At 47.9% G+C, this 23,975-nt stretch overlaps 1 protein-coding gene across 1 annotated transcript; it reads right to left on the reverse strand.

Moving 5' to 3' along the window:
• Window positions 1-12: 12 nt before the first annotated feature.
• LOC125916839 (complement C3-like) lies at window positions 13-23,292 on the reverse strand. The gene is made up of 18 exons (XM_049623103.1): window positions 23,070-23,292; window positions 22,827-22,973; window positions 22,215-22,430; window positions 21,889-22,095; window positions 21,400-21,558; window positions 20,983-21,112; window positions 20,635-20,706; window positions 20,274-20,471; window positions 12,138-12,246; window positions 11,766-11,851; window positions 6,833-6,975; window positions 6,515-6,727; window positions 4,852-4,918; window positions 4,657-4,743; window positions 3,696-3,899; window positions 3,186-3,261; window positions 2,739-2,898; window positions 13-1,826 (listed from the first exon to the last, which is right to left on the reverse strand). The coding sequence occupies exons 1-18, from the start codon at window positions 23,175-23,177 to the stop codon at window positions 1,647-1,649; spliced, it is 2,562 nt and encodes an 853-aa protein (XP_049479060.1). The 5' UTR covers window positions 23,178-23,292; the 3' UTR covers window positions 13-1,646.
• Window positions 23,293-23,975: the final 683 nt, after the last annotated feature.

The raw sequence follows: 23,975 nt of genomic DNA on the forward strand, positions 1-23,975 counted from the left end.
CCACTGGGAAACCTCTTCTCTAATCATCAGCTTCACAGCTAACACTTACTATATGGCAGTCACACAGGCAATCGCTGAACTTCAGGATCCCATGGGGTTGGCATTATTTTCATCATCATCTCTACTGCACGAATGACAAGATTGAGACCCAGAGAGATGATGGAAGGAGGAAGCCATGATGTGCAGTGTTCGCCAACTTTCTTGGTGTAAATATTACCGTGGCCAAATTCAAACTATGTGGAGTCAGTGAATGCAGAGTTGGGGGGAGGGGGGCAGTAGCACAGAATTAGATAGCATTTCCACCTTATAGGTACATAACCCCGAGATGGATAGATTTGTCATAGATAATGAGGGAAAGTAATAAAACAATCAGGAAGTGATGAGTTTTGAGCGTTTCTTACCTTTGCTTTTAATGATTAGTGTTTAGTCTAAAGCCAGTTTACATAATTTGCTTGAAAAGAATGATTGTGTTTAACAACTAGCTTGTGAAATTCCTGGAAGTTTAACGGTTGGCTTTCACAGACTGATCTCAGCACACTCTTCCCAGTAATCTGCGTCCCAGTAATCTGGGTCTACAGCCTATGCTATACTCAGGCATAGTGTTGCCATTTTGTAGAAGAAAATGTTGGTGCCTTGCAGAAGAAACTAATCCTTTCCCTGCCAGCTGCCTGCCCTCCATCTACTCTTAACTTTTGCAGAAACTTCGGTCTTTCATTCACTCGGCCACAGTGTAAGCAGCCATATTTGCCCAGTAAGACCTACTTCCTGCCCTCAGCTGATTGGCCCAGGTATGACCACCTGACCCCGGGTGGGCCAATCAGAATTTACCCTATGGGAATCTGAAAGCTCTAGGTTTGGTCTGGCTATTTCCCCAAGGAAGGCAGCCAAGTTCTGCTGGGCAGGCTGGGTGGCAGGGAGAGAGGAATTATTGGGCCCAGAACGGCCTGGGTCCCTCTGAGGCCCTCAAGTCAACAGCCCTGTCCCCTCTATCTTGAGTCCGATGAAGGGAGGGGCAGCTGTCTGAGGCAAAATCCTGGGCTCTCTAACTTGGCAAGCTAAGGTCAAACAAACCACTCTCAAACCCCAGGACAAAGCAGAGGGAGTAATTGCAGAGACTCTGGGGAGTCCGTCTTTCTAAGCTTCGCTGCTTCAGAACCAAAACCAGAGGAAAAAGAGACAGCCGTGAGCCAATATTTGTAATCATTTCCTTTTTGGGGGCATGGGCCCCTTGGAAAATTTCCTAAAAGATCTCCTGAACTAAGAGAGTAGCCTTGATGTGTTCTTGGGTCTGGGTTGTGCCTTTTCTTCAGGGAAGCAGCAAGGTATGCTGCACTGATCATGTAGCAGTGATGGGGAAAGCAGGCTGAGGGGGCTTTTGTTGAAATTGGCTGACACTCTCTGGACAGGGTAAAGCAGGCAGAAAGGACCCATTCTTTGATCTCTTTCTGTCTTAGTTTTCTCCTCTGTAACCTGGGGATAAGAAGAGTAGCCTACGTCTCGAACTCTTAGAAGGATTACAGGACTTAGCATGTGCAGCACCTAGATGAGCATCTTAGTTAAATGCTCAAAAAATGCTGGGAATTATTATGGTTTTATGGGCATTATGGCTGCTGTGGTGGCTGCTATTGCACTGGGAGGACCGGGAATCACCCTAATGCAACACCCACCCTCCAAGGTGGATGTGCCGTGGGTAGGGAGGGGAGACGGAGAGGGTGGCAGACACTTACATTGACCCTTTGCTTGCAAATATCTTTAGCCTCTTCCAGTGCAATGAGAACAAAGGCTGTGAGGGACACATCCTTCTCCTCATTCTCCTGGTAGCCACCCTAGAATGGGAAGCAAGAAACAAGGATAGTATGACCACTGTGTCCCCACATGCTGACCAAACCTCTTGTAGGGTCAGCAGGTCAAGGCAGGGTTGAATCTCTCATCAGTATCTCCCTAGGTGGGCCACACTTTTCAGTATTCATTGATTCAGCAATTCTTGCTGGTGCTGTGGATAAGATGGTGGGCAAGAACTAGACACTGGCCCCAACCCCCAAAGTGCTCCCCATCTAGTAGGGGAGACAGACATGAACCAATTGGCTCACCAGTAGATATATCATTACAAATTGATGACTGCTGTGCAGGAGGAAAAGTGGATGTGGCATTGAGAATGGACAGTGGGAGTGTGACTCAGTTGTGGAGATCAGGAAAGATTTCCCTGTAGGATGACCAGGGTTGGCATGCCAGACAGTGAGAACAGCATGTGCAAAGGCCCTGTGGCTGGCTAGAGCAAAGCTCCTTGCAGTACAGATGGCATGTGATGGGGGTAGGGGGATGGTGTGAGATTGGAAATCTGAAATGTCAGGCTAAGGCAGTGATTCTCCACCTTATGAATGCATCAGCACCTCATGGCATGGGGAGGGGGTGTTGTAGCAACTGTGATTCCTAGGCCCTACTCCTGAAGTTTCTGATTCCTGCATCTCAAGTCTATATTGAGATCATACTTTTCTAACAAGTTTGAAGGTGATTATGCAGCTACTGGCCTGGGGACCACATTTGGAGAACCACAGCTGGGAAGGGTTCTATATTTTCAGAGTGAAGGGGGAGGGACTTCGGTGTTGCACTAGCCTCTGAAGGTCTCTGGTCTTTGCATTGGGAAAGTGACACTCTCAGCTGAGGGGTAGCCTTTCTCCTGTCTATCCTGTGACTCCAGTCGTCCCTCCCCCAGCTTGCCCGAAACCCATGCTTCTTACAGTCATTGCTTGGGACATTACGGGCGCATCTTCCCGGAAGACCCCGTCGGGATTCTGCCTGTGAAGGATCAGCCATTTGACCGCCCCGCAGATGACATCGGCCTGAATGGCAATGAGGTTGGAAGCCAGAGAGAAGACCTTGACCACGTAGGCTGTCAGCCTGTGGGCGGCACAAAGCGTCAGCCAATCGCCTCCGGGATCCAGAGACTGCCATTCCAGGAAACCAATGAGCAGAGAGGGGCGGGGCCTACAAGCTGGCCCAGCTTCTCCACCCAAGTCAGGCGCCAGCCTAGCCACAGGGGGCGCTTAATGTCCACAGGCCACGTGGCAGCTCAAGGTGGGCGCCTCATCTCTGTGGGCTGAGGGTCCATAGCACAGCGTGTTCGGGCGACACCTGGCTGGAACACCCCAGGTGGACCTGCTCAGTGGGGTGCCAGAACCGCTCACCAGGTGCTGGGCTTCCTGTCCAGGTAGGCCGCATAGGCCGAATTGTCCTGTCTGTAGGCCAGCTGCTGGGAGTACCCTGCAGGGAAGCCAGAAGTGTCTCCAGAGGAGCAGGGGCTGAGTGGAGGGGCTCAGGGGACAAGGATTCTCTGAGGGGGGCGAGACAGGGGTTCAGGGAGGAATGAGGGGGCTCAGGGCTGAGCAGGGAAGTCTGGGAGAGCAGAAGGGACTTCTAAAAGGGGAAGGAGTTCTCAGAGGAGAGGGGTTCAGAGAGACGAAGGATCTCAAGGGGGTTCAGGGCAAGGGGGCCTCAGTGAGACAGGGAGTTCTAGAGGGCTCAGAGGGGCCCAGGGTCTCAGAGAGGGCAATGGTCAGGGGAGGTCTTTGAAAAGAAGGGATCCTGAAAGGGGAGGAGCTTAGAGGAAGGGCGTGGCCTGGAAAGGGGCCTGGGTCTCAGGGAGGACCCTGCTCTGGAGGTGGCTGGAGCAGAGAGGGTCTCCCAGGCAGACCCACCCTTTTCGATGAGCTGCAAGGCTTCCTTTCTCTTTGTGGGTCCCAACTTCTCCCACTGGTCCGTTTGGTCCAGGTAATGGACGGCAATGACCGTGGGCGTCATGCTTTTCATGTTCTGCTCCCCACAGCCCGAGGGGATCACGATGAGGTTTTTCAGTCGCTCGGCGTCAATGGCATCCTCAGTCAACTGAGCCACCGGGGTCCCTGCAACCGGGCGGGAGGACAGGGCTCAAGCAACTCACCCACCATGGGGTGGGGTGAGAAGGGTCGGGGCTGTCCCCAGCGATCCCAGGCTCCAGGCAGCCAGTGCCAAAGAGGTCAGGGGCAGTTGGGGGCTGAGGGGACGTGATGGTAGGAAGTAGGAGGCGGGGGTAGGGGAGTGGGGAGGGTGTCTACATTTGTAGGGAAGGGGGTCTTATGCTTCACAGAAATCTGCTCCCTGAGCCTCTTGTTACAAGTGGCAAATTAATTCCAGAACAATCGTCACCAATACTTAGATCATGCTTCATGCTGTTGCCAGGCGCTGTTCTAGAGAAACATCAGACAGTATCTCATTTAATCCTCTCAACAAGCCTTTGATATAGGTACTATTATTCACCCCATCACAGATGAGAAAACCAAGGGTCTCTCCCCAAAACCTTACAGCTTACAGGTTACAAGGTGCTTTTCCAGGAACTTCTTTTCCCTTCTGGCTCCAGTCGTCCAACTCAGGCAATTAGTTCCAGAATTTCCTGCTCTTGAACTATACTGTTTCTCATTTAAGCTTCTCTATCAGCAAAGGCTATTTGCTGAACTAAATACTGCCTGGAACCCTCTATAAAACAGATCAGGGAGGTGGCCTGCTGTTCTAGCTGTAGTGGAGGCAGGGGACGCACGGTGGTATATACACCCAGAATTCGGAGAAATTAGGTCCCCTTCTCCAGAGCTGTGCCTTCCTGGGCGAGGGTCAGTGGCAGCTCACCTTGCAGGAGGATCCTGGTCTCTGAATCTGTGTCTGGTACCTGGTCACTGAGGTCTGCGGCGTGGACCTCCTCTCGCTGCACTCCGTCTGCCAGTGGAATGGGAGGGACCCATGGCGTCACCCTCTCCCACAAGGCCCTGATTCATCCCCTACCCCCCACCCCCAGGTCTCACCCTTCTGCTGTGGATGACTCACTTTGGCCCCGGTTTTCTGGATCCAGTGTGTGAACGGCCACAGTTTTGTCGACTCTGATCCCTTCAGGCTGAACAGTGTTGGGATGGGATGGGGGAGGGGGAAGTCAGGTGAATAAAAGAACAGACACAGCTGATCAGCAGGGCCTGGGCACGATGGCATCACCCATCCTAGTTCTGTGACTGGGAGTCAGTTTACCCCCACTGCCTCTCAAATGTCCTTAAAATAAAAGAAGTGCTGAGTACAATGCCTGGCACTTAGTAAGCGCTCAGTTAAACTAGGGGCTATCTTATTATCAGTGTCCCAAGTGAAGCTCTCCTTCCATGCTGGACTGCTGCTGTTTGTGCCCTTCCATCACACATTCTCCTTGAAGCTGGTACTAATGCACACATTTTCCTTTGGAGACCCAGTCTCCTCCGTGGCATGCTGGTAAACATTTGGTAGCCATCTCCCCAGGAAGAAAAGATCCTGATTTGTGGCACTGGCAGTTTCCATCCTGCGAACATCCCTGCCACAGTAGATTTCAAGCTACCAGCATCAGAGGGTGCAGAATTGGGAGTTGTGGACACACTGGCTCTGGGGAGCCTTGTGCAGGCTCCGGCGCCCTCTGGGGTTTCTTCCCATTGGTGCCACACTGGGACCCCTGTTAAAGGGATAATTAAGATTGTGCTCCTGGGGGTGCCTGTGGGGCTTGGTGGAAAAGCATGGGACTCTTGATCTTGGGGTTGTAAGTTCAAGTTCCACATCGGATTACTTAAAAATAAAATCTTGGGTCGCCTGGGTGGCTTAGTTGGTTAAGTCTCTGCCTTCAGATCATGATTTCATGGTTGGTGAGTCTGAACCTTGCATCGGGCTCAGTGGTGACAGCTCAGAGCTTAGAGCCTGGATCTTGCTTCAGATCCTTTGTCTCCTTCTCTTTCTCCCCCTCTCCTGCTCATGCTCTGTCTTTCTCAAAAATAAATAAGCATAAACAAATTTTTTTTAAGAAAATAGACTCTAAAAAATATGAGTTTGGTTCCATTAAAGTCAGGAAAGAAAAATATAATAAATTCTGGCTTCGGTATAAATAAGACGTGTCACTGTAAAATAACAATGTCAGTTTTAAAGCATTTGCTTTTCAGCGTTTCAATATTTTTTCAATGACTTTAACATTTCGGGGGAAAATTAACCACTAAACAATTTCAACCATTAAATAAAGACACGTAGATGGGGGCCTTCATTTGTCCTTTAGCTTCAGGCTCGTATTGTGGTTTGACTTGGCACTGTCTCTATTTAAAATTTTGATCTTTTGTGTATCATGGATTTTTTGGCATTAATTTTGATTCCTTACAATATTGCATTAAAACACTGTTGCTCTTATGATCTCACATTTTGCTTGGAAATATTAAGGAAAGATGATATGAGGCTTTTATTTTTATTGAAGACTTGATCTCCTATTATATTTGAGAATGTTCATCACTAGGAAAGAGTGAAAACGTAAGTGTTTCGCACTTACTCACCCTAATCCTGGCCTTGCTTCCGAACTTGTAGGACTCCCAAGCATCCTAAGCTGGACACTGGACACTCTTGGTGTCTCAGAGTCAGTGTCTCCAACCTGGGTTGACAGCATGGGGAGACAGGAGCCTCTCCCAAAGGACAAGGGACTGCAGGTGCCCCAAGGACTCACCACGACCTTCAAGGGTTTCTTGACACCATCCATGATGAAACGATTGTAGACCGCAGCCTTGACCTCCACCTCATGTAGACCGACCTTCAGAGGCACGACGACAAAAGGCACAGCCATTGAGGACTTGGCTGGGATTTTCAGAATCTGCTGGTAGCGCTTCTTGGCGGTGGCCAGGCTGCAGAAGGCTGGGTTGTAGAGCAATTCCACCCGCACCTGCCAGGGAGAGAATATCAGTCAGGGGGACAGGTGCCATGGCCACCTCCCCCAACCATCCAAGCTCTCCATCATTCCTCTGCCCCCACCCCCCCGGGAACCCACCTTGAGCTCCCCAACATCCTGGTAATTGTAGAGCACGGCTCGGATCTCCACTTGCTCATTGCGCACGACAGAGTAGGGTAGCCGCAGGTCGATGAAGAAGTCTTGCATCACCGTGACCTCATAGGGGTCAGCCACGCAGATCCCTGCCCAGGAGTGGAGTGTCAAGGGAAGGAGGTGGACAGGCTCTCAGTGCTTACCCCTCACTGCAGGAGCTGTGTCAAGCTCAGCCTGTGTTTGTGCAAGCCCAGGGGCTAAACAATTGCACAGGTGACACGTTACCAATAGTGGTGGCAGCTGGGAGTCACTCTCATGTACGGTTTCCATTTTCTTCTTGTAGTTTTACTCACAGGTAGGTGTGCAGGGGGAAGGGCTCGAGCACACCCGAAGGGTCCATACCTGGGCTCTCCAAAATGGTAGCCTGAGCTCTCTCTGGTTCCTGGGCACTTGGAATGTGGCTAACTCAGAAAACTTTTTAACACATGTTTGGAACAATTTGCATATGCCAACCTACCTTTTCAGCTGTACATTTTGCAAATCCTACAATACAGATCAAAGTATTTCCAATGAAAGGCTAGGGGTGCCTTTCCACTGACTGGCTCAGTCAGTGGTGGGTGTGATTCTTGATCTGGGGCCGTGAGTTCAAGCTCACATGGGGTGTGGAGATGACTTACAAATAAAATTAAAATCTTAAAAAAGAAAAATGGTAGCACCCTCATTGAAATGTTCTGCAAGTATAAAATATATGGTACATCAAAGGCTTAGTATGATGAAGTAAATGCATCATTCACAATTTCGAGATATTAATAGGTTACTCTTAAATATCAATAGATGATTATTATAACATTATCATTAGCGTGATGGTGGGCTTTTTTAAACATATTTTTCAGCATATTTTTTCAACGTATTTACCACAAGTTGCAAGAATAACATTGTGGAGATATTTGGTTACAGAAAATGTATGATAAAATTGATTTCACCTCCTCTTTTTTTATGGGGCTCCCAGAAAATTTAAAATGACATGCAGCTTGCATCGTATTTCTGGTGGACAGTGCTGATCTACAGGCAGTGAAAATGACTGCAAAAGTGATGGTAAATTTGTGATTCAACAGCTACTAGGTTATATTCAAGCAAAGGGTTGATGCAAACAGAATTTGCAAAAGCATTATCATATTAAAAATGTTACACTAAAAAAATAAATAAAAATAATGTTACACCAAGAAATGATTAAAATTTGGGGAACTGTGTGTCTCAGTCAGTTAATTGTCTGATGCTTGATATCTGCTTGGGTCATAATCTCTCAGTTCCTGAATTTGAGCCTGGTGTCAGGCTCTGAGCTGATGGCAGGGAGTGTGCTTGGGATTCTCTTTCTCCCTGTCTCTCTCGCTCTCTCTTTCTCTAAAATAAGTAAACAATTGAACAGAGTTAATTAAAAAAAGAAATCTTAAAATTTAATATATATATTTTTTGGTTATTTTTCAGAAGTGAGGAACAATAGAGGCTTGAACAAAATCATTATTTCCTAACCTTGGGTCATTATTAATCATCCTTAACCCCCCATCCTCGGGGGATCTGTTATACTCATGGGAGCTATTTACCATTTCTTATCTGCTATTCATTTTTACATTTTTTTAAAGTTTATTTTTCAGAGACAGAGACAGAGTGCAAGCGGGGGAGGGGCAGAGAGAGGGGGAGACACAGAATCTGAAGCAGCTTCCAGGCTCTGAGTTGTCGGCACAGAGCCTGATGCAGAGCCTGAACTCATGAACCACAAGATCATGACCTGAGCCGAAGTCGGACATTTAACCAACTGAACCACCCAGGTGCCCCTCGTTTTTACATTTTTATTATTTATCTTTGGTCATTTCTACACCCAATGTGGGGCTTGAACTCACAATCCCAAGATCAGGAGTCACAGGCTTTTCCAACTGAGCCAGCCAGCAGACCCTGTTTTCACATTCTTAAAGCCAGATTTAATTTACTCTGATGGGTGAAAAACCAGCTTTTGCACCACAAACAGGAGGCTACCTCCAGGGAAACAAAACGGTTTTGTTTTCTTAAATACTGGCCAGCTCACGTGCCTGCAGAAAGCAGACCTGCTCTCTCCTTGCTAATGCAAGTCAGTCAAGACCTACAGAGGAGATGAGGACATCCTTGCACCAGACTTAGCTTTTCCCTTAAACAAGCTGGAAGGAGCGAGAGAGAACCACACACAGAGTGACCTCTGACACACCATCCGTGTTATGTTTGAGGCAGAGAAACGCCTACTCTCCGTGACCCTGGAAGGACAGCTACATGTTTGTCCAAACCCACGGAAGGTACATCACTGAAAGGGAACCCTAGCTTTTGACTGCAGTTGATGATGATGTATCAGTGTTGTCCCAGAGATTTTGGCAAAGGTACCACCTAATGCAAAAAAGGGTTAGAGACGGGAATTGGGGGGAATTGAGGAGTGAGTGGTAATTCTCAGTTGTTTCTGTAAACCTAAATTGTTTAAGAAAACCCATTAATTAGGGGCCCCTGGGTGGCTCAGTCGGTTGAGCGTCCGACTTCGGCTCAGGTCATGATCTCACAGTTTGTGGGTTTGAGCCCCATGTCGGGCTCTGTGCTGACAGCTCAGAGCCTGAAGCCTGCTTCAGGTTCTGTGTCTCCTTCTCTCTGCTCCTCGCCACCCCCGCTCGCACTCTGTCTCTGTCTCAAAAACAAATAAATATTTAAAAAAATTAAGAAAACCCATTAATTAAAAAAATATCAACCAGGGCACCTGAGTGGTTCAGTCGGTTACACATCTGACTCTTGTTCTCAGCTCAAGGTCATGATCTCATGGTTCATGAGTTCGAGCCCTGCATTGGGCCCTGTACAGCTGATAGTGCAGAGCCTGCTTGGGATTCTCTCTCTCTGCCTCTATCTTCCCCTCCCTCAAACATACTGCCTCTCTCTCTCTCAAAATAAATAAATAAGCTCAAAAATATAATCGTACCTGGTAAGACAACAGTATTGAGAAGATGTCACAAGGGTACAGAGAGCAGAATAGAAAAACCATAGGGCCCTTTAAGATGCTGCCCCCATCACTCCCAGGGGGCATTGGGCAACTTCTGGGGATATTTTGGGGACATGTTACAACGGGGGTGGGGGTGCTCCTGAAGTCTTGTAGGTAGAGGCCGCGAATGCTGCTCAACATCCGATATTGCAGAGAACCTTCCACAGAGAACCACCCAGCCCTGAACAACATCAGTGATGAGGTGCAGAGACCCTGGTGCAGGACAGGCCTTCCCCAACCTCTAGACACACACAACTCCCCACTCCCTGCCCGCGGGTCATGTTAAATGCAGGTTCTGATTCAGCAGGTCAGGAGTAGGGTCCAAGATTCTGAATTTCTACAACCCCCCAGGGAAAGCACCTTTGCCAGATTGCTAGTGGTTCAGGGAGCAGGCTTTCAGAAGCAGGGATCTAAACTGTGCCTTTCAACTTTCTCTTTTCAAGCTGCAAGAACCTTTCTTATTTCAAGGAAACCTCACGCAGGCCCTCTATATGCAAACAGGGACAACAAGGAGATAGGAAGATGCTCTGATCTGAAACATGGGCGGGGGCCACCAACCAGAAGTGTGCTGAGCTGTTACTGGAGCTCCAGACGAAAGGAAAAGTATGTGCCCCATGAATGCATGCACCACCCTCCCTCGGTCAGGAGAAACTGCCAGTTTCAGTCCCCTCAGTTAAAACAAGACAAGCAAAGACGCAGGTTTTGAACATCTTGAAGCCAGGAAAGGGAAGTGATAATGATGTGTAATGTATTATAAATGGTAACAAAACAAAATTATTAAACACGTTGGTGTGGCATGAAAGAGATATTCATACTTCCCTTCGTGAGTTTTAACATACCTTCTTGAAAGAGAGAGAGAGAGAGAGAGAGAGAGAGACTAAGCGGGAACAGGGGAGGGGCAGAGTGAGAGGAAGACACAGACTCTGAAGCACGCTCCAGGCTCTGAGCTGTCAGCAGAGAGCCTGATGCGGGGCTTAAATTCACAAACTGCAAGATCATGACCTGAGCCGAAGTCAGACACTTAACCCACGTAAGCCACCCAGGTGCCCCAGTGGCTTCTATTTACAATGGAGACATTTTGTTCATCATGGATTATTATATATATATTTTTTTGCATTCACATTTTGTTTTCAAAATGATCGCAAGAACATATTACTCATCTGGGCTTAAAGTTATCGCCTCCCTCTCCTCACCTTGCTCCCAGGCCTGCCCGAGACCACCCCTATTAGGCCAGGGCCCCCAGCTCCCTGTGTCAGGTCCCCAGCCTCCTGGTTACCTTTCTTTTCTTCTTTTTTCTTTTTTTTGCCAGGTTTCACAATCCGACCACGGATGTTCCAATCATACATTTCATCCTGCTTCCTCTTTCATATTTTCTTAATGGATTTACCCATCACCCTGTCAACACCACCCCTTAAGCGTGTTTGTTATTGCAAATTATTCTGTATGATAGTGCAATGGTAGACATATGTCCTTATATCTGTGTCCAAACCTGTAGATCGTACAACACTGAGAGTGAACGCTCATGTCAATGATGAACTTGGGGTGACGACAGGCGTGTCAGTGTCACGAATACGCCATGCTGGTGAGGGATGCTGATAGTGCACGTCTGCGCGGGGGAGACTGTGTACGTCGGGGGTGGGTAGACTGGATGTATGTGGGAACTCTCTGTACCTTCCCCTCAATTTTGCTGCCAACCTAAAACTGCTCTCGAAAGAAAATCTATTTACAAAAAGCGCTGACTCGTCACCCACAGAGCAGGATCTGACACCCTCACTTGTCACCTGGGAGCAGTGTGTCAGCCACCAAGAAACAGGGATCTCTCTGGATGGGATGAGAAAATGCCCAATGGCCCTGGGATCCCTGACTCGTGAGCATGGGGCCACCACCTTCTCTCACCTTTCTTGTTCGACAAGCTCACCGCCAGAATCTCCCAGGTGGTGATGGAGTCTTTCAAAAATATATTCATGGTCTTTGTGGAGATTCTGGATGGAGGCGAAGTGGGGGTATTAAAAAGAGGCAGGTGTCAGGGGCCTGGGGGGAGAGCTGGTGTGGAGGGGCCCCAAGGGGCAGGTTGGAGGGAGGAGTGGGGGCTGGGCACACAGAGGGAGCCTGACTCTTGATTTTTTTTCTAGGCTGGGTTGTGGGGTTGCCCAGTGATTCCAGAAAAGAGAGGCATGGGTGCATGCAAACGAAGTGGTCCAGATGGGGTCGCTATAGCAGCTGGCCTGGGGGTGGGGGGGTTAAGGTGGGGGGGTGTCTCAGCCTTACCCATCTTTCTCAGGTTCAGTGAGTTCCTCTATGCGCCACAGCCAGCTCTCAGGGAACTGGCTTCGGGAAATGATTTCCTCTTCCGGGATTATATCCTCATCCAAGTCACCTGGGAGGCACAGGTGAGGAGGAGACAAATCTGGGTTTAGAACACACCCATTTCTCCACTGTCCCCAGAGATACTTATCTCTACACATCTCTGGATTAACTTTATAGTTAATAAACTTTATAGTTTATTTGATTTTCTTCCTGACCTTTTTTTTATGCCCCTTTCATTTTTCTCTTTGTATGGGAATAAGGCTCCTCTCACCTTTCCTTTTTCCAGGGTTCCTTCAATGAACAAATGAAAACACACCTGGTGGAAGGTCCAAACCATCACCACCATGAGCAGTGGGATAGAACAGCCAAATATGCAACAGAGTGCATGATCACACTCCACAAACACTTCTGGAAGTCCCAGGACCTGGGCAGTGTATGACCTATTCTTAATATAGTAGGACTCACAGGTGCAGGACACATAACAAGCTATTAAAATGTGTAAAAATCAGAAACCTAGACAAAATGATGAAATGCAAGAATTCTCCTCAAAAGAAATTCCAGGATGAAATGACAGCCAGAGAACTTCTCAAAACAGATCTAAACAATATATCTGAACAATAATTTAGAAAAACCGTCATAAGACTGATAGCTGGGCTTGAAAAAAGTATAGAAGACAGCAAAGAATCTATTGCTGAAGAGATCAAAGACCTATGAAATAATCAAGGTGAATTAAGAAATGTTGTAAATGAGATGCAAAATAACCCAGCTGCAGTGACAGCAAGGATGGAAGAAGTCGAAGAGAGAATAAGTGAAATAGAAGACAAAATTATGGAAAATGATGAAGCTGAAAAAAAGGAGGGCAAGGAAATTACTAGACCATGAGGGGAGATTTAGAGACCTAAGTGATTCTGTGAAATGAAATAATAACCGTATCATAGGAGTTCTGGAAGAAGAAGAGAGAAGGAAAGGGGCAGAAGGTTTATGTGAACAAATTATAGCTGAGAACTTCCTTCATCTGGGGAAGGAAACAGGCATCCAAGTGCTAGAGGCACAGAGAACTCCCTTCAAAATCAACAAAAAATGACATAATCATAGTGAAACTGCAAAATACAAAGATAAAGAGAGAATTATGAAAGCAGCTAGGGAAAAACGGGCCTTAACCTACAAGGGTAGACACATAAGGGTAGTAGCAGACCTGTCCACTGAAACTTGGCAGGCCAGAAGCGAGTGGCAGGAAACATTCAATGTGCTGAATAGCAAAAAATAGGCAGCCAAGAATCCTTCATCCAGGAAGGCTGCCATTCAGAATAGAAGGAGAGATAAAGGCTTTCCCAGACAAACAAAAACTGAAGGAGTTTGTGACCACTAAACCAGCCCTGCAGGAGAGCGTATGGGGGACTCTGTGAGTGGAAAGCAGCAATGACTACAAGGGACCAGAGACATCACCATAAGCACAAAACCTGCAGATAACACAATGGCAGTAAATCCATATCTTTCAATAACCACTCTGAATGTAAATGGACTAAATGCCCCAATCAAAAGACACAGGGTATCAGAATGGATAAAAAAAAAATAAGATCCATCTATATGTTGCCTACAAGAAACTCATTTTAGACCTGAGAACACCTGCAGATTGAGAGTGAGGGGATGGAGAACCATCTATCATGCTATTGGACATCAAAAGATAGCTGGAGTAGCCATATTTATACCAGACAAATTAGATTTTAAAACAAAGTCTATAACAAGAGATGAAGAAGGGCATTATATCATAATTGAGAGGCGTATCCATCAAGAAGAGTTAATAATTATAAATGTTTAAGCCCCCAGTGTGTAGCACCCAAATATATAAATCAATCACAAACATAAATGAATGTATACATAATAATACTGTGATTGTAGGGTACTTTAATACTCCATTTACCGCAATGGACAGATCATATAATCAGAAAATCAATAAGGAAACAATGGCTCAGAATGACAGATGGACTTAACAGATGTATTCAGAACTTTTCATCCAAAAGTAGAATACACATTCTTCTTGAGGGCACATGGAACTTTCTCCAGAAGAGATCACTTACTGGGACACAAATCAGCCCTCAACAAGTATAAAGAGATTGAAATCATACCATGCATATTTTCAGATCACCACGCTATGAAACTTGAAATCAACCACAAGAAAATTTTGGAAAGCCCCCAAATACATGGAGGTTAAATAAAACCCTACTAAAGAATGAATGGGTAATTCAGGAAATTAAAGGAGGAATTTAAAAACATATGGAAGGGAATGAAAATGAAAACATGAAAGTCAAAACCCTTTGAGGTGCAGCAAAGGTAGTTCTAAGAGGACAATACATTGGATTTCAGGCCTTTCTCAAGAAGCAAGAAAGATTCCAAATACAGAAACTACCCTCACAACCAAAGGAACTAGAAAGACAGCAGCAAAAAGAAAAAGAAAAAAAAAAAAAAAACAAGCCCAAAGCCAGAAGAAGAGAATTAATAAAGATTAGAGCAGAAATAAACAATATAGAATCCAAAAAACAGAACAGATAAATGAATCTAGGAGCTGGTATTTTGAAAGAATAAACAAAATTGATAACCTCCTAGCCAGATTTCTCAAAGAGAAAATCTGGTTGGGAACAGATAAAATCACAAAGGAAAGAGGAGAGATCACAGTAAACACCGCTGAAATACAAAAATTATTTGAGAATACAATGAAAAATTATATGCCAACAAACTGGACAACCTGTAAGAAATGGACAAATTCCTAGACACCCATGCACTACCAAAACTCCAAAGGGAAGAAATAGAAAATTTGAACGGACCCATAACCAGTGAAGAAATTGAATCAGTTATCAAAAATCTCCCAACAAATAAGAGTCCTGGGCCAGATGACTTCCCAGGAGAATTCTACCAGACATTTAAAGCAGAGTTAATACCTATCATTCACAAGCTGCTCCAAAAAGATAGAAATGGAAGGAAAGCTTCCACGCTCATTCTTTTTTTTTTTTAATTTTTTTTAACGTTTATTTATTTTTGACACAGAGAGAGACAGAGCATGAACGGGGGAGGGTCAGAGAGAGAGGGAGACACAGAATCCGAAGCAGGCTCCAGGCTCTGAGCCATCAGCCCAGAGCCCGACGCAGGGCTCGAACTCACAGACCGTGAGATCGTGACCTGAGTTGAAGTCGGACGCTTAACCGACTGAGCCACCCAGGCACCCCACACACTCATTCTTTGAAGCCAGCATTACCTTGATCACAAACCAAAGACCCCACTAAAAAGGAGAATTACAGGCCAATATACCTGATGAAAATGGATGTAAAAATTCTCAACAAGATATTAGCAAATCAAATTCAACAGTATATTAAAAGAATTCCTCAACATAATCAAGTGGGATTCATTCCTGGACTGCAGGGCTGGTTCAATATTTGCAAATCAATCAACATGATACATCACATTAATAGAAGAACGGATAAAAACCATAGGATCCTGTCAATAGATGCAGAAAAAGCATTTGACAAAAACAGCATCCTTTCTTTAAAAAACCCTCAAGAAAGTCAGGATAGAAGGGACATGCCTTAACATCATCAAAGCCATATATGAAAGGCCACAACTAATATCATCATCAATGGGGAAAAACTGAGAGCTTTGCCACTGAGATCAGGAACACGACAGGGTTGTCCCCTTTTACCACTGGTGTCACTGGAAGTAGTAACCTCAGCAATCAGACAAGAAAACAAAATAAAAGGCACCAAAATTGAGAGAAGTGTCAAACTTTCACTCTTCACAGATGAAAGGATACTCTACTTGGAAACCGAAAAGACTCCACCAAAAACTGCTGGAACTGATCCATGAATTCAGCAAGGTCACAGGATACAAAATCATTGTACAGAAGTCGGCTGTATTTCTAGACACAAATAAGAAACAGAAAACTATATCAAGTAATCAATCCCATTTACAATTGCACAAAGAACCACCAAATACCTAGGAATAAACCTAACCAAGGAGGTAAAAGATCTGTACACTGAAAACTATGGAAAGTTTATGAAAGAAACAGAAGAAGACACAAAGAAATGGAAAAACATTCCATGCTCATGGATTGGAAGAATAAGTATTGTTAAAATGTCGATACTCCCCAAAGTGATCTACACATTCACTGAAACCCCAATGAAAATAGCACCAGCATTCTTCACAGAGCTAGAACAAACAATCCTAAGATTTTTATGAAACCACAAAAGACCCCAGATAGCCAAAGTAATGTTGAAAAGAAAACCAAAGCTGGAGGCATCACAATCCCGGACTTTAGTCTGTATTACAGCTGTAATCATCAAGACAGCATGGTATTGGCACAAAAAAAAAGACACATAGACCAATGGAACAGAATAAAGAACCCAGAAATGGACCCACAAATGTATGGCCAACTAATCTTCGACAAAGCAGGAAAGAATATCCAATGGAAAAAAGACAGTCTCTTTAGCAAATGGTGCTGGGAGAACTGGACAGCAACATGCAGAAGAATGAACCTGGACCACTTTCTTACACCATACACAAAAATAAATTGAAAATGGATGAAAGACCTAAGTGTGAGACAGGAAACCATCAAGATCCTACAGGAGAAAACTGGCAGCAACCTCTCTGACCTTGGCCACAGCAACTTCTTACTTGTGTCTCTGAAGGCAAGGGAAATAAAATCAAAAGCAGACTATTTGGGACCTCATCAAGGTAAAAAGTTTCTGCACAGCACAGGAAACAGTCAACAAAACTAAAAGGTAACCGATGGAATGGGAGAAGATATTTGCAAACGACATAACGGATAAAGGGTTAGTTAGTATACAAAATCTATAAACAACTTACCAAACTCAACACCCAGAAAACAAATAATCCAGTGAAGAAATGGGCAGAAACATGAATAGGCACTTTTACAAAGAAGACATCCAGATGGTAAACAGGCACATGACAAGATGCTCGACATCACTCATCATCAGGGAAATACAAACCAAAAACACATTGAGATACCCCCTCACACTGGTCAGAGTGGCTAAAAGTAACAACTCAGGAAACAACAGATGTTGGTGAGGATGTGGAGAAAGGGGAACCCTCTTGCACTGTTGGTGGGAATACAAACTGGTGTAGCCACTCTGGAAAACAGTGTGGAGGTCCCTCAAAAAATCAAAATTAGATTTACCCTATGGCCCAGCAATAGCACTACTAGAAATTTATCCTAAAGGGCACACGGGTGCTGATTCGTAGGGGCACATGTACTCCAGTGGTTATAGTAGCATTTCAACAATAGCCAAATTATGGAAAGAGCTCAAATGTCCATCAACTGATGAATGGCTATATATACAGAGAATGGAATACTACTTGGTGATGGAAAAGAAGGATATCTGGCCATTTGCAACAACGTGGATGGATCTGGAGGGTATTATGCTAAGTGAAATAAGTCAGTCAGAGAAAAGCAGATATCATATGATGTCACTCATATGTGGAATTTCAGAAACTTAACAGAAGACCATAGTGGGAGGGAAGGAAAAATTAGATACAAAGAGAGAGGGAGAAAAATCATAAGAGACTCATAAACACAGAGAACAGACTGAGGGTTGACGGGAATAGGATATGGGGGAGTGGGGAAAATGGGTGATGGGCATTGAGGAGGACACTTGGGATAAGCACTGGGGTTGTATGTAAGTGATGAATCATCGGAATCTGCTCCTGAAGCCAAGACTATACGCATTGGCAATAAATTAAAAAAAAAGAAAGAAAGAAATTACACAAGGCTGGGGGAGAAAACACCTGAGTGTGTGTAAGCCATATTCCAGTAGATCAGATATTTTGTCTAAATTTCCTCTTTGAGAAAGAAAGTCTATAGGTCACTGGAGCAGAAGGCACCAAGCCTAGATTAGAATAATTTGCACAGACTGAAGATTCAGCCCTTTACTCTTGTGTGTTGGGAATCTTTGTGTGTTTTTTGGGGGGTGATGGTAGAGGGTGTGCTAGCCTTCCAGCTAAAAGAATTTAGAAATATGTGTCCCCTTTGGTGATGTCTGCCTTTAGGAGGTGACTGCACATTTCTAAGCAAAAATAAATAAATAAAATAAATAAATAAATATAAATATAATAATAAATAAATTAATAAAATAAAAAATAAAAATATGAGTGTACATGAAAAGTATGTGTTACCATATAAGGATCCATACCTGCTGTCATACAGGCTACATAAAAATTGATTTGGGGGAAATTTTCCCTTGGCTTAAATTTTGCCCTGATCTGATAGCAGAAAGAGGTTTAGAAATGGACTATCCAGGAATAAGGAGGAACTTTACAGTGGAGAGACCCAGCAGACAGCGCCTTAATCACGTGATCAAGACTCACAGCACCAACAATGGGACAAATCAATGTCTTTGGGCTCCCGACATGATGCACGGAGAATCCATAGTGTCTCTCCTGTGACAGTGCTGCCCCCAAATGCAAAACCTGGATGTCATTACGAGGAAGCAAGGAGCCAACCCAAACCGTGGGACAGCCCCCCAAATAGCCGGACGTGAAAGTCACTCAAGACGGCTGTGCTGCCAGGGGTTGAGCGGATCCAAGGACACTACGAAGACCCCACCAGTAAATACGACGTCTGCTCCTGCACAGATCCTTTTCCTATAAAGGATCCAAACCAAACCAGACCAGACCAAACCAAAGGGAAACCACTGGCCAGCTTGAACGGGGTTGGAGGTTTTGGTGGTGGTAACAAGTCAACATTAACGTCCTAATTCTGATGACTGTGCTGAGGTTTTGTGGCAGAATATCTTTGCTTCTAGAAATTCCACACGGAGCTAATTAGGGGCCTCAATGGTGCGGCCTCAAATGATTCGGAGGGATAAAAGGTTTTTATGCCCATTTCTCCTTTTTCTGCTTGAGAGTCTAAAGATTAAAAAAAAAAATGATTATGTTTGCTTGGATCGGGCAGCCTGCCGCTATGGCGTTTCCCCATCTTCCTTAGTTTTTAAGCAAAGGGGTTCTGTTTTGTGAGTTTTCATCCTGTGGTTGATAAGGTAACTTCCCTCGGTTTCAAGAGTCGCTCACACCGGCCTTTGTTCTCAGAGCCCAATTTGGACGACACAGTTTCTGGTTCCCCGTGAAAACGATGGGATGTGCAGAAGAAGTGTTCAAAGGGCCAGTGAGAAGGGTCAGTGCAGCAAGCACCACTCTGCACACAGGGGTTAAAAAGAGCAATCTGGACAGGGTGGGCCGAGAGGGAATCTGCCAGGGGGACCCTCACGACAGGGGCCATGCTGCCCGTGGTGCGGGGGGCTCTCTGTGGGCTTGGTTTCCACTGCACCCATACTAGCAGAAAGGACTTTCTCTACATAAGACACATCAAAAAGCATTTTTAAAAAGCAGACAGCAGGCCTCACTGGGCTCAAAGGCTCTGAGCAAATGGCAGGTAGGATTCCCACCAGTTCTGTCAGGGCCGCCTTGTGGTGGGGACCACTCTGGTTCTGCTTTCAATGGGCTTCTTGGAAGAGAAATTTGTCTTGGCTTAAGATTTATTTGGCCCGAGATGTAAAGTTTCAAGTGTGCACATGTTTTGTCTTATCCAGAACTGAATGAATGAATGAGTGAATGAATGAATGAGTGAGTGAATGAAAGAATGAATGAATGAAAACAAATCAACAGATGTTGTTAGGCATTGAGTTAGGCACCTCTTTGGAAAGCAACATAAATGAGTTTTCTTGGTAAAGGCAGGCTAAAAACGCATTTCAGACAGGCCCTCCTCCCCCCTCAGACACAGGCATCCTTCCACCCAAACAGGCACCTTCCCCCATTCAGATAGGTTCTTCTCCCTCAGACAGGTCCTGGCTGCTCTCACCCAGTCTCCCCACTCTGGCTGCCCTCCTCCCTCAGATCAGGCCCTACCCCCTCTGATCAAACTTTCCCACTCTGGCCTGGGCCTCTTCCCTCAGACCAGGCCATCCCATCTCTCACAGAGCTTCCCCACTCTGGCTGGCCTCCTCCTTCAAACCAGGCCTGCCCCCCTCTGACCGAGCCTACTCCCTTCAGTCCAGGCCCTCCCCGCTCTGGCCAGCCACAGGCAAGTGGACTCACTCCGGGCCAATCCCAGGTGGGCACTACGGGTGTGGTTGAGCCTCAGCTGGGTGATGTATTTGCAACAGTCCAGGAAGGCCTTCACGCAGGAGGCCTCGTGCTGGATGAACCGGGCCCTGCGCTCGCACGAGAACTTCATGGGGTTCTCCCGCATGCCATGTTCACAGCACTTGCGCAGCTGCTTTGGGTACTGACCCACTGTGGGGACACGACACCTGTCAGGGCCTCAGCCGGGACCTCAAAGCAGGAGGAGCTCAGGGCGGACCACGGGTAGGACGTCCCCAGGGCCGGGCCCTGCCCTCCTCCCTCCTGGGCTGGATCCCGGATGGGCAGGGTTTGGGGGGAGGTGGGGGGCCCCCACCTTTGTCCATCCTCTTCTCCATGAGCATCACTGAGCGGCGGCGCCGGGTAGCTGGTTTGGGGCACTCGGGATCTGAGTGGAGGGCACACGCGAACAAGATGGGTTAAGCGTCAACTGAGGGTCCCCGATGTCCTCCTCTTAGTAGCCGTGAGGGAGCCATGAGTTGTTGTTCCCATTTGACAGATGAGGAAACTGAGGCTCAGCAGGCAGTGATTCACTAGGTGGGGGCTGGGGCAGGACTTGAACCCAGGGCCCCCACCTGCTCTCAGCATGTGAGGACCTCAGAACAGTGCCCTCCACCTGCTCTCAGCATCTGGGGTGGAGGCCCCACCCCTCCCTGGCCCTCACCTGTCCTATCCGGGGTCTGCAGGTTTGTGTTGGTCTGGAAGGCCAGCCCTGCGTCCGTGAAGACGCCGGCATAGTCCTTCCCGCTGCCTGCGGTGCAGCCGATGTCAGCCTTCTCTACCACGTTCCAGATCTGCGGGAGGGCAGGGGTCACCAGGCTGACATGTCCGACCGCCCCTGCATTCTGGTCTCAGACCCCTCTCAGAGGTGTGTGCACAGCCTCCACCAACCACCCCCAGCGCGGACTTCTCCATCTAAGCTCCCACCCGCAGCCTTCACTTCCGCGCCAAGTCTGTGTCCGTCCCAGCCTCCGTCCCGCCCACGCCTAACCCCACTTCCGGTTCCCTTCTAAGCGCCACCCGCGCCTCAGCCCCACGCCACCCCTTTGCTTCCGCCACACCCCAGCGGTACGGGGCTCACCTTGCTTTGAGTTAACTTATTCTTCTTGTTCAGCACGAACACGCCCTTGTCCACCACCACGAGCCCCACTCGGGCCCCGTGGTCCCCCTCGATCTTGAGGGTCATCTGCTGGCCAGGTAGGTGAACCCTCTCTTCCTTCCTGCCACCTTTCACCACCAGCTGTTGGGGGGGGGGGGTGTGCACAGAGGTAGGAGTGAGGGGTCAGCCCTGCCAGGCTGGGTCTCCATCAGCAGTCAGCCCAGGGCAGTGTCCGTGCTGTGCTGGTCAGGAAGGGGCAACGGTGGAGACAGACAGACTGAAGGTGGAAAGGCCAGCAGGGAGGGAGATACTGAGGCTGAAACAGAGGTGGGGAGAGAAGGAGCTGGAAAAGGAGAAGATGGGCCTCGGTTGGGGAGCCCACCCAGAAGGCTGGAGAGAGGCAGAGACGGAGCGAGCACTGGCCAGGCGGGGGTGCCAAGATGGGTGCAGAGGAAGGCTCCGGAAGCTTACCTTGCCCACACAGGAGTCCTTGACATCCACCCACACGGAATCAGCCACCACCTCCCTCTGGCCATTGCTGTTAAGGCAGGTGTAGTAAACCACCAGGCGGAAGGAAGGAATGAAGTCCTCAGTGATGGTCAGGGGCAATGCGACCACATCCTGGCCGAGCTCACGCTTCTGTCGACCCACCTTCAACAGCTTCCCTTTGTTCATGACCTGGGGGAGACAGGTTGGCGTAAGGAAGAATCAGCAAGGTCGGGGCGCGGGGGTGGCCCTGGACTGGGGGTGCTGTAGAAGTAAGGAGGAGGGTCTGGGGATCCTAGGAGGGCACGGACCAGGTAGGTGTAGTAGTAGACATCCTTCTGCTTGGTGGTGGTGGGGTCAATTCGCAGGTGGATGTTCACATTGAGATCTTCCCCTGGCTTGAGCTCCACGCGAGGTACAGACAGATGGAGGTAGTTGCTGCAGCTGCCCATGATTTTGTAGGGTTGGGCGAGCATACTGCTTGTGGCCTGTCGTGACTCCAGGATACCGTCCTTCCTAGTGATTACCTGGGTGAGGAAAGGGGGATGAATTCTGGCCCCCCAAAGATGTCCACATCCTAATCCCTGGGACCTGGGAATACGGTACCTTCCCTGGCCAGAGGGACTGTGCAAATGGGATTAAGGGTCTGAGGATGGGGAGTCTGCTTTGGATTATCCAGGTGGGTCAGATGTAATCACAGGATCCTTATAATAATATACCTATGCAGATGGCCAGACTGCTGGTGCAGATAAGATCCCCTCTATGCAGATGAGAACACTCTATGTGAATGGCAGGATCCCCTGATACAATAAAAGGACCCCACTCCTCACGTGGCGGATGACTGTGGCAGAGGACAGATTCCCTCCATGCAAATCCAGTCCCCTATCGCCTGAGTGTAGGGCTACAGGTGGGCGAGGACTCACAGTGATGGGCAGGGGCACCGGTTTGTTGGGTGTGTTGATGATCAGCTTGGCCACGCCGTCGACCTGGGTCAAGGACCGTGCACTGGAGTCCTGGGTCTCCACAGGGACGTTGCGTGCTGGGGAGCCGTCGGGGTTCGTCACGAACACCTGCGGGTGCAGTGCAGGGGCAGGTTCAGGTAGACCCAGAGGCGTGGCTGATGCTCAGGGGAAGGGTGGGGGAGGCAGCCCCACCCCGGGTCTCACCATGAGGTCAAAGGGCATGCCTGGTTTGAAGAACTTGGACGTCTTGGTGAAGTGGATCTGGTAGGGGGAGGTCACGATGGGGATCCCGCTGCGCTCCGCCTCCACCATGTCGCTGCCTGAGGGGGCCAGCCGTGAGGGCAGGTTCCTGGGCCACCCCTCCGGGTTGGACCACACCTTACACTGGGCCTCCCTCAGACTGGGCCTCCTCCATCAGACTGGCTGGAACCTTCATTCTGTTCCTCCCCCATCAGACTGGGTCTCCTCTGTCAGACTGGATCCCACCTTCATGCTGGGCCTCCTGTGTTCAGACTTCCTCTGGCTTCCTCTGTCAGACTGTTGCCCACCTTCATTCTGGCCTCCCCACTAGGATGGGACCTCCTCTGTCAGACTGACTAGCAACCTCACTAGGCCTCTGTTTTCAGACTGGGCCTACTCTGTGAGACTGGATCCCAATTTCATTTTGGGCCTCCCTCCTGAGACTGGGCCTCCTCTATCAGACTGGATCCCACTTTTATTCTGGACCTCCCCCCTCAGACCAGGCCTCCTCTGTCAGACAGCTTCCCATCTTCATAGTGGGCCTCCCTCAGACCAGGTCTCCTCTGACAAACTGGCGGGCACCTTCATTCCTCACACTGTGCCTACCCTGTCACTGGCTCCCACCTTCAGACTTGGCCTCCTTTGTCAGACTGGATCCCACATTCATTCTGGACCTCCCCCCCTCAGAATGGGCCTCCTCTATTAGACTGTTTCCCATATTCATACTGGGCTTCCCCTCTCAGACTTGGCCTCACCCGACAGACTGCATCCCACCTTCATTCTGGCCTCCCCCCTTCAGACTGGGCCTCCTCTATCAGACTGGATTCCACCTTCATTCTGGGCTCCCCCCTCACTGGGCCTCCTCTGTCA

Source organism: Panthera uncia, unplaced genomic scaffold (genome assembly GCF_023721935.1).
Source record: "Panthera uncia isolate 11264 unplaced genomic scaffold, Puncia_PCG_1.0 HiC_scaffold_1238, whole genome shotgun sequence".
Lineage (NCBI taxonomy): Eukaryota > Metazoa > Chordata > Mammalia > Carnivora > Felidae > Panthera > Panthera uncia.

Bases quoted from the DNA above. Each gene is read 5' to 3' on its own strand.
- LOC125916839 (XM_049623103.1), bottom strand. From the start codon at position 23,177: ATGGTGGAGGCGGAGCGCAGCGGGATCCCCATCGTGACCTCCCCCTAC. The intron at 6,728-6,832 runs GTGGGTTCCCGG...TCTCCCTGGCAG, and splicing joins AGGATGTTGGGGAGCTCAAG to GTGCGGGTGGAATTGCTCTA. The intron at 3,262-3,695 runs GTGGGTCTGCCT...GCTTCCCTGCAG, and splicing joins CTTGCAGCTCATCGAAAAGG to GGTACTCCCAGCAGCTGGCC.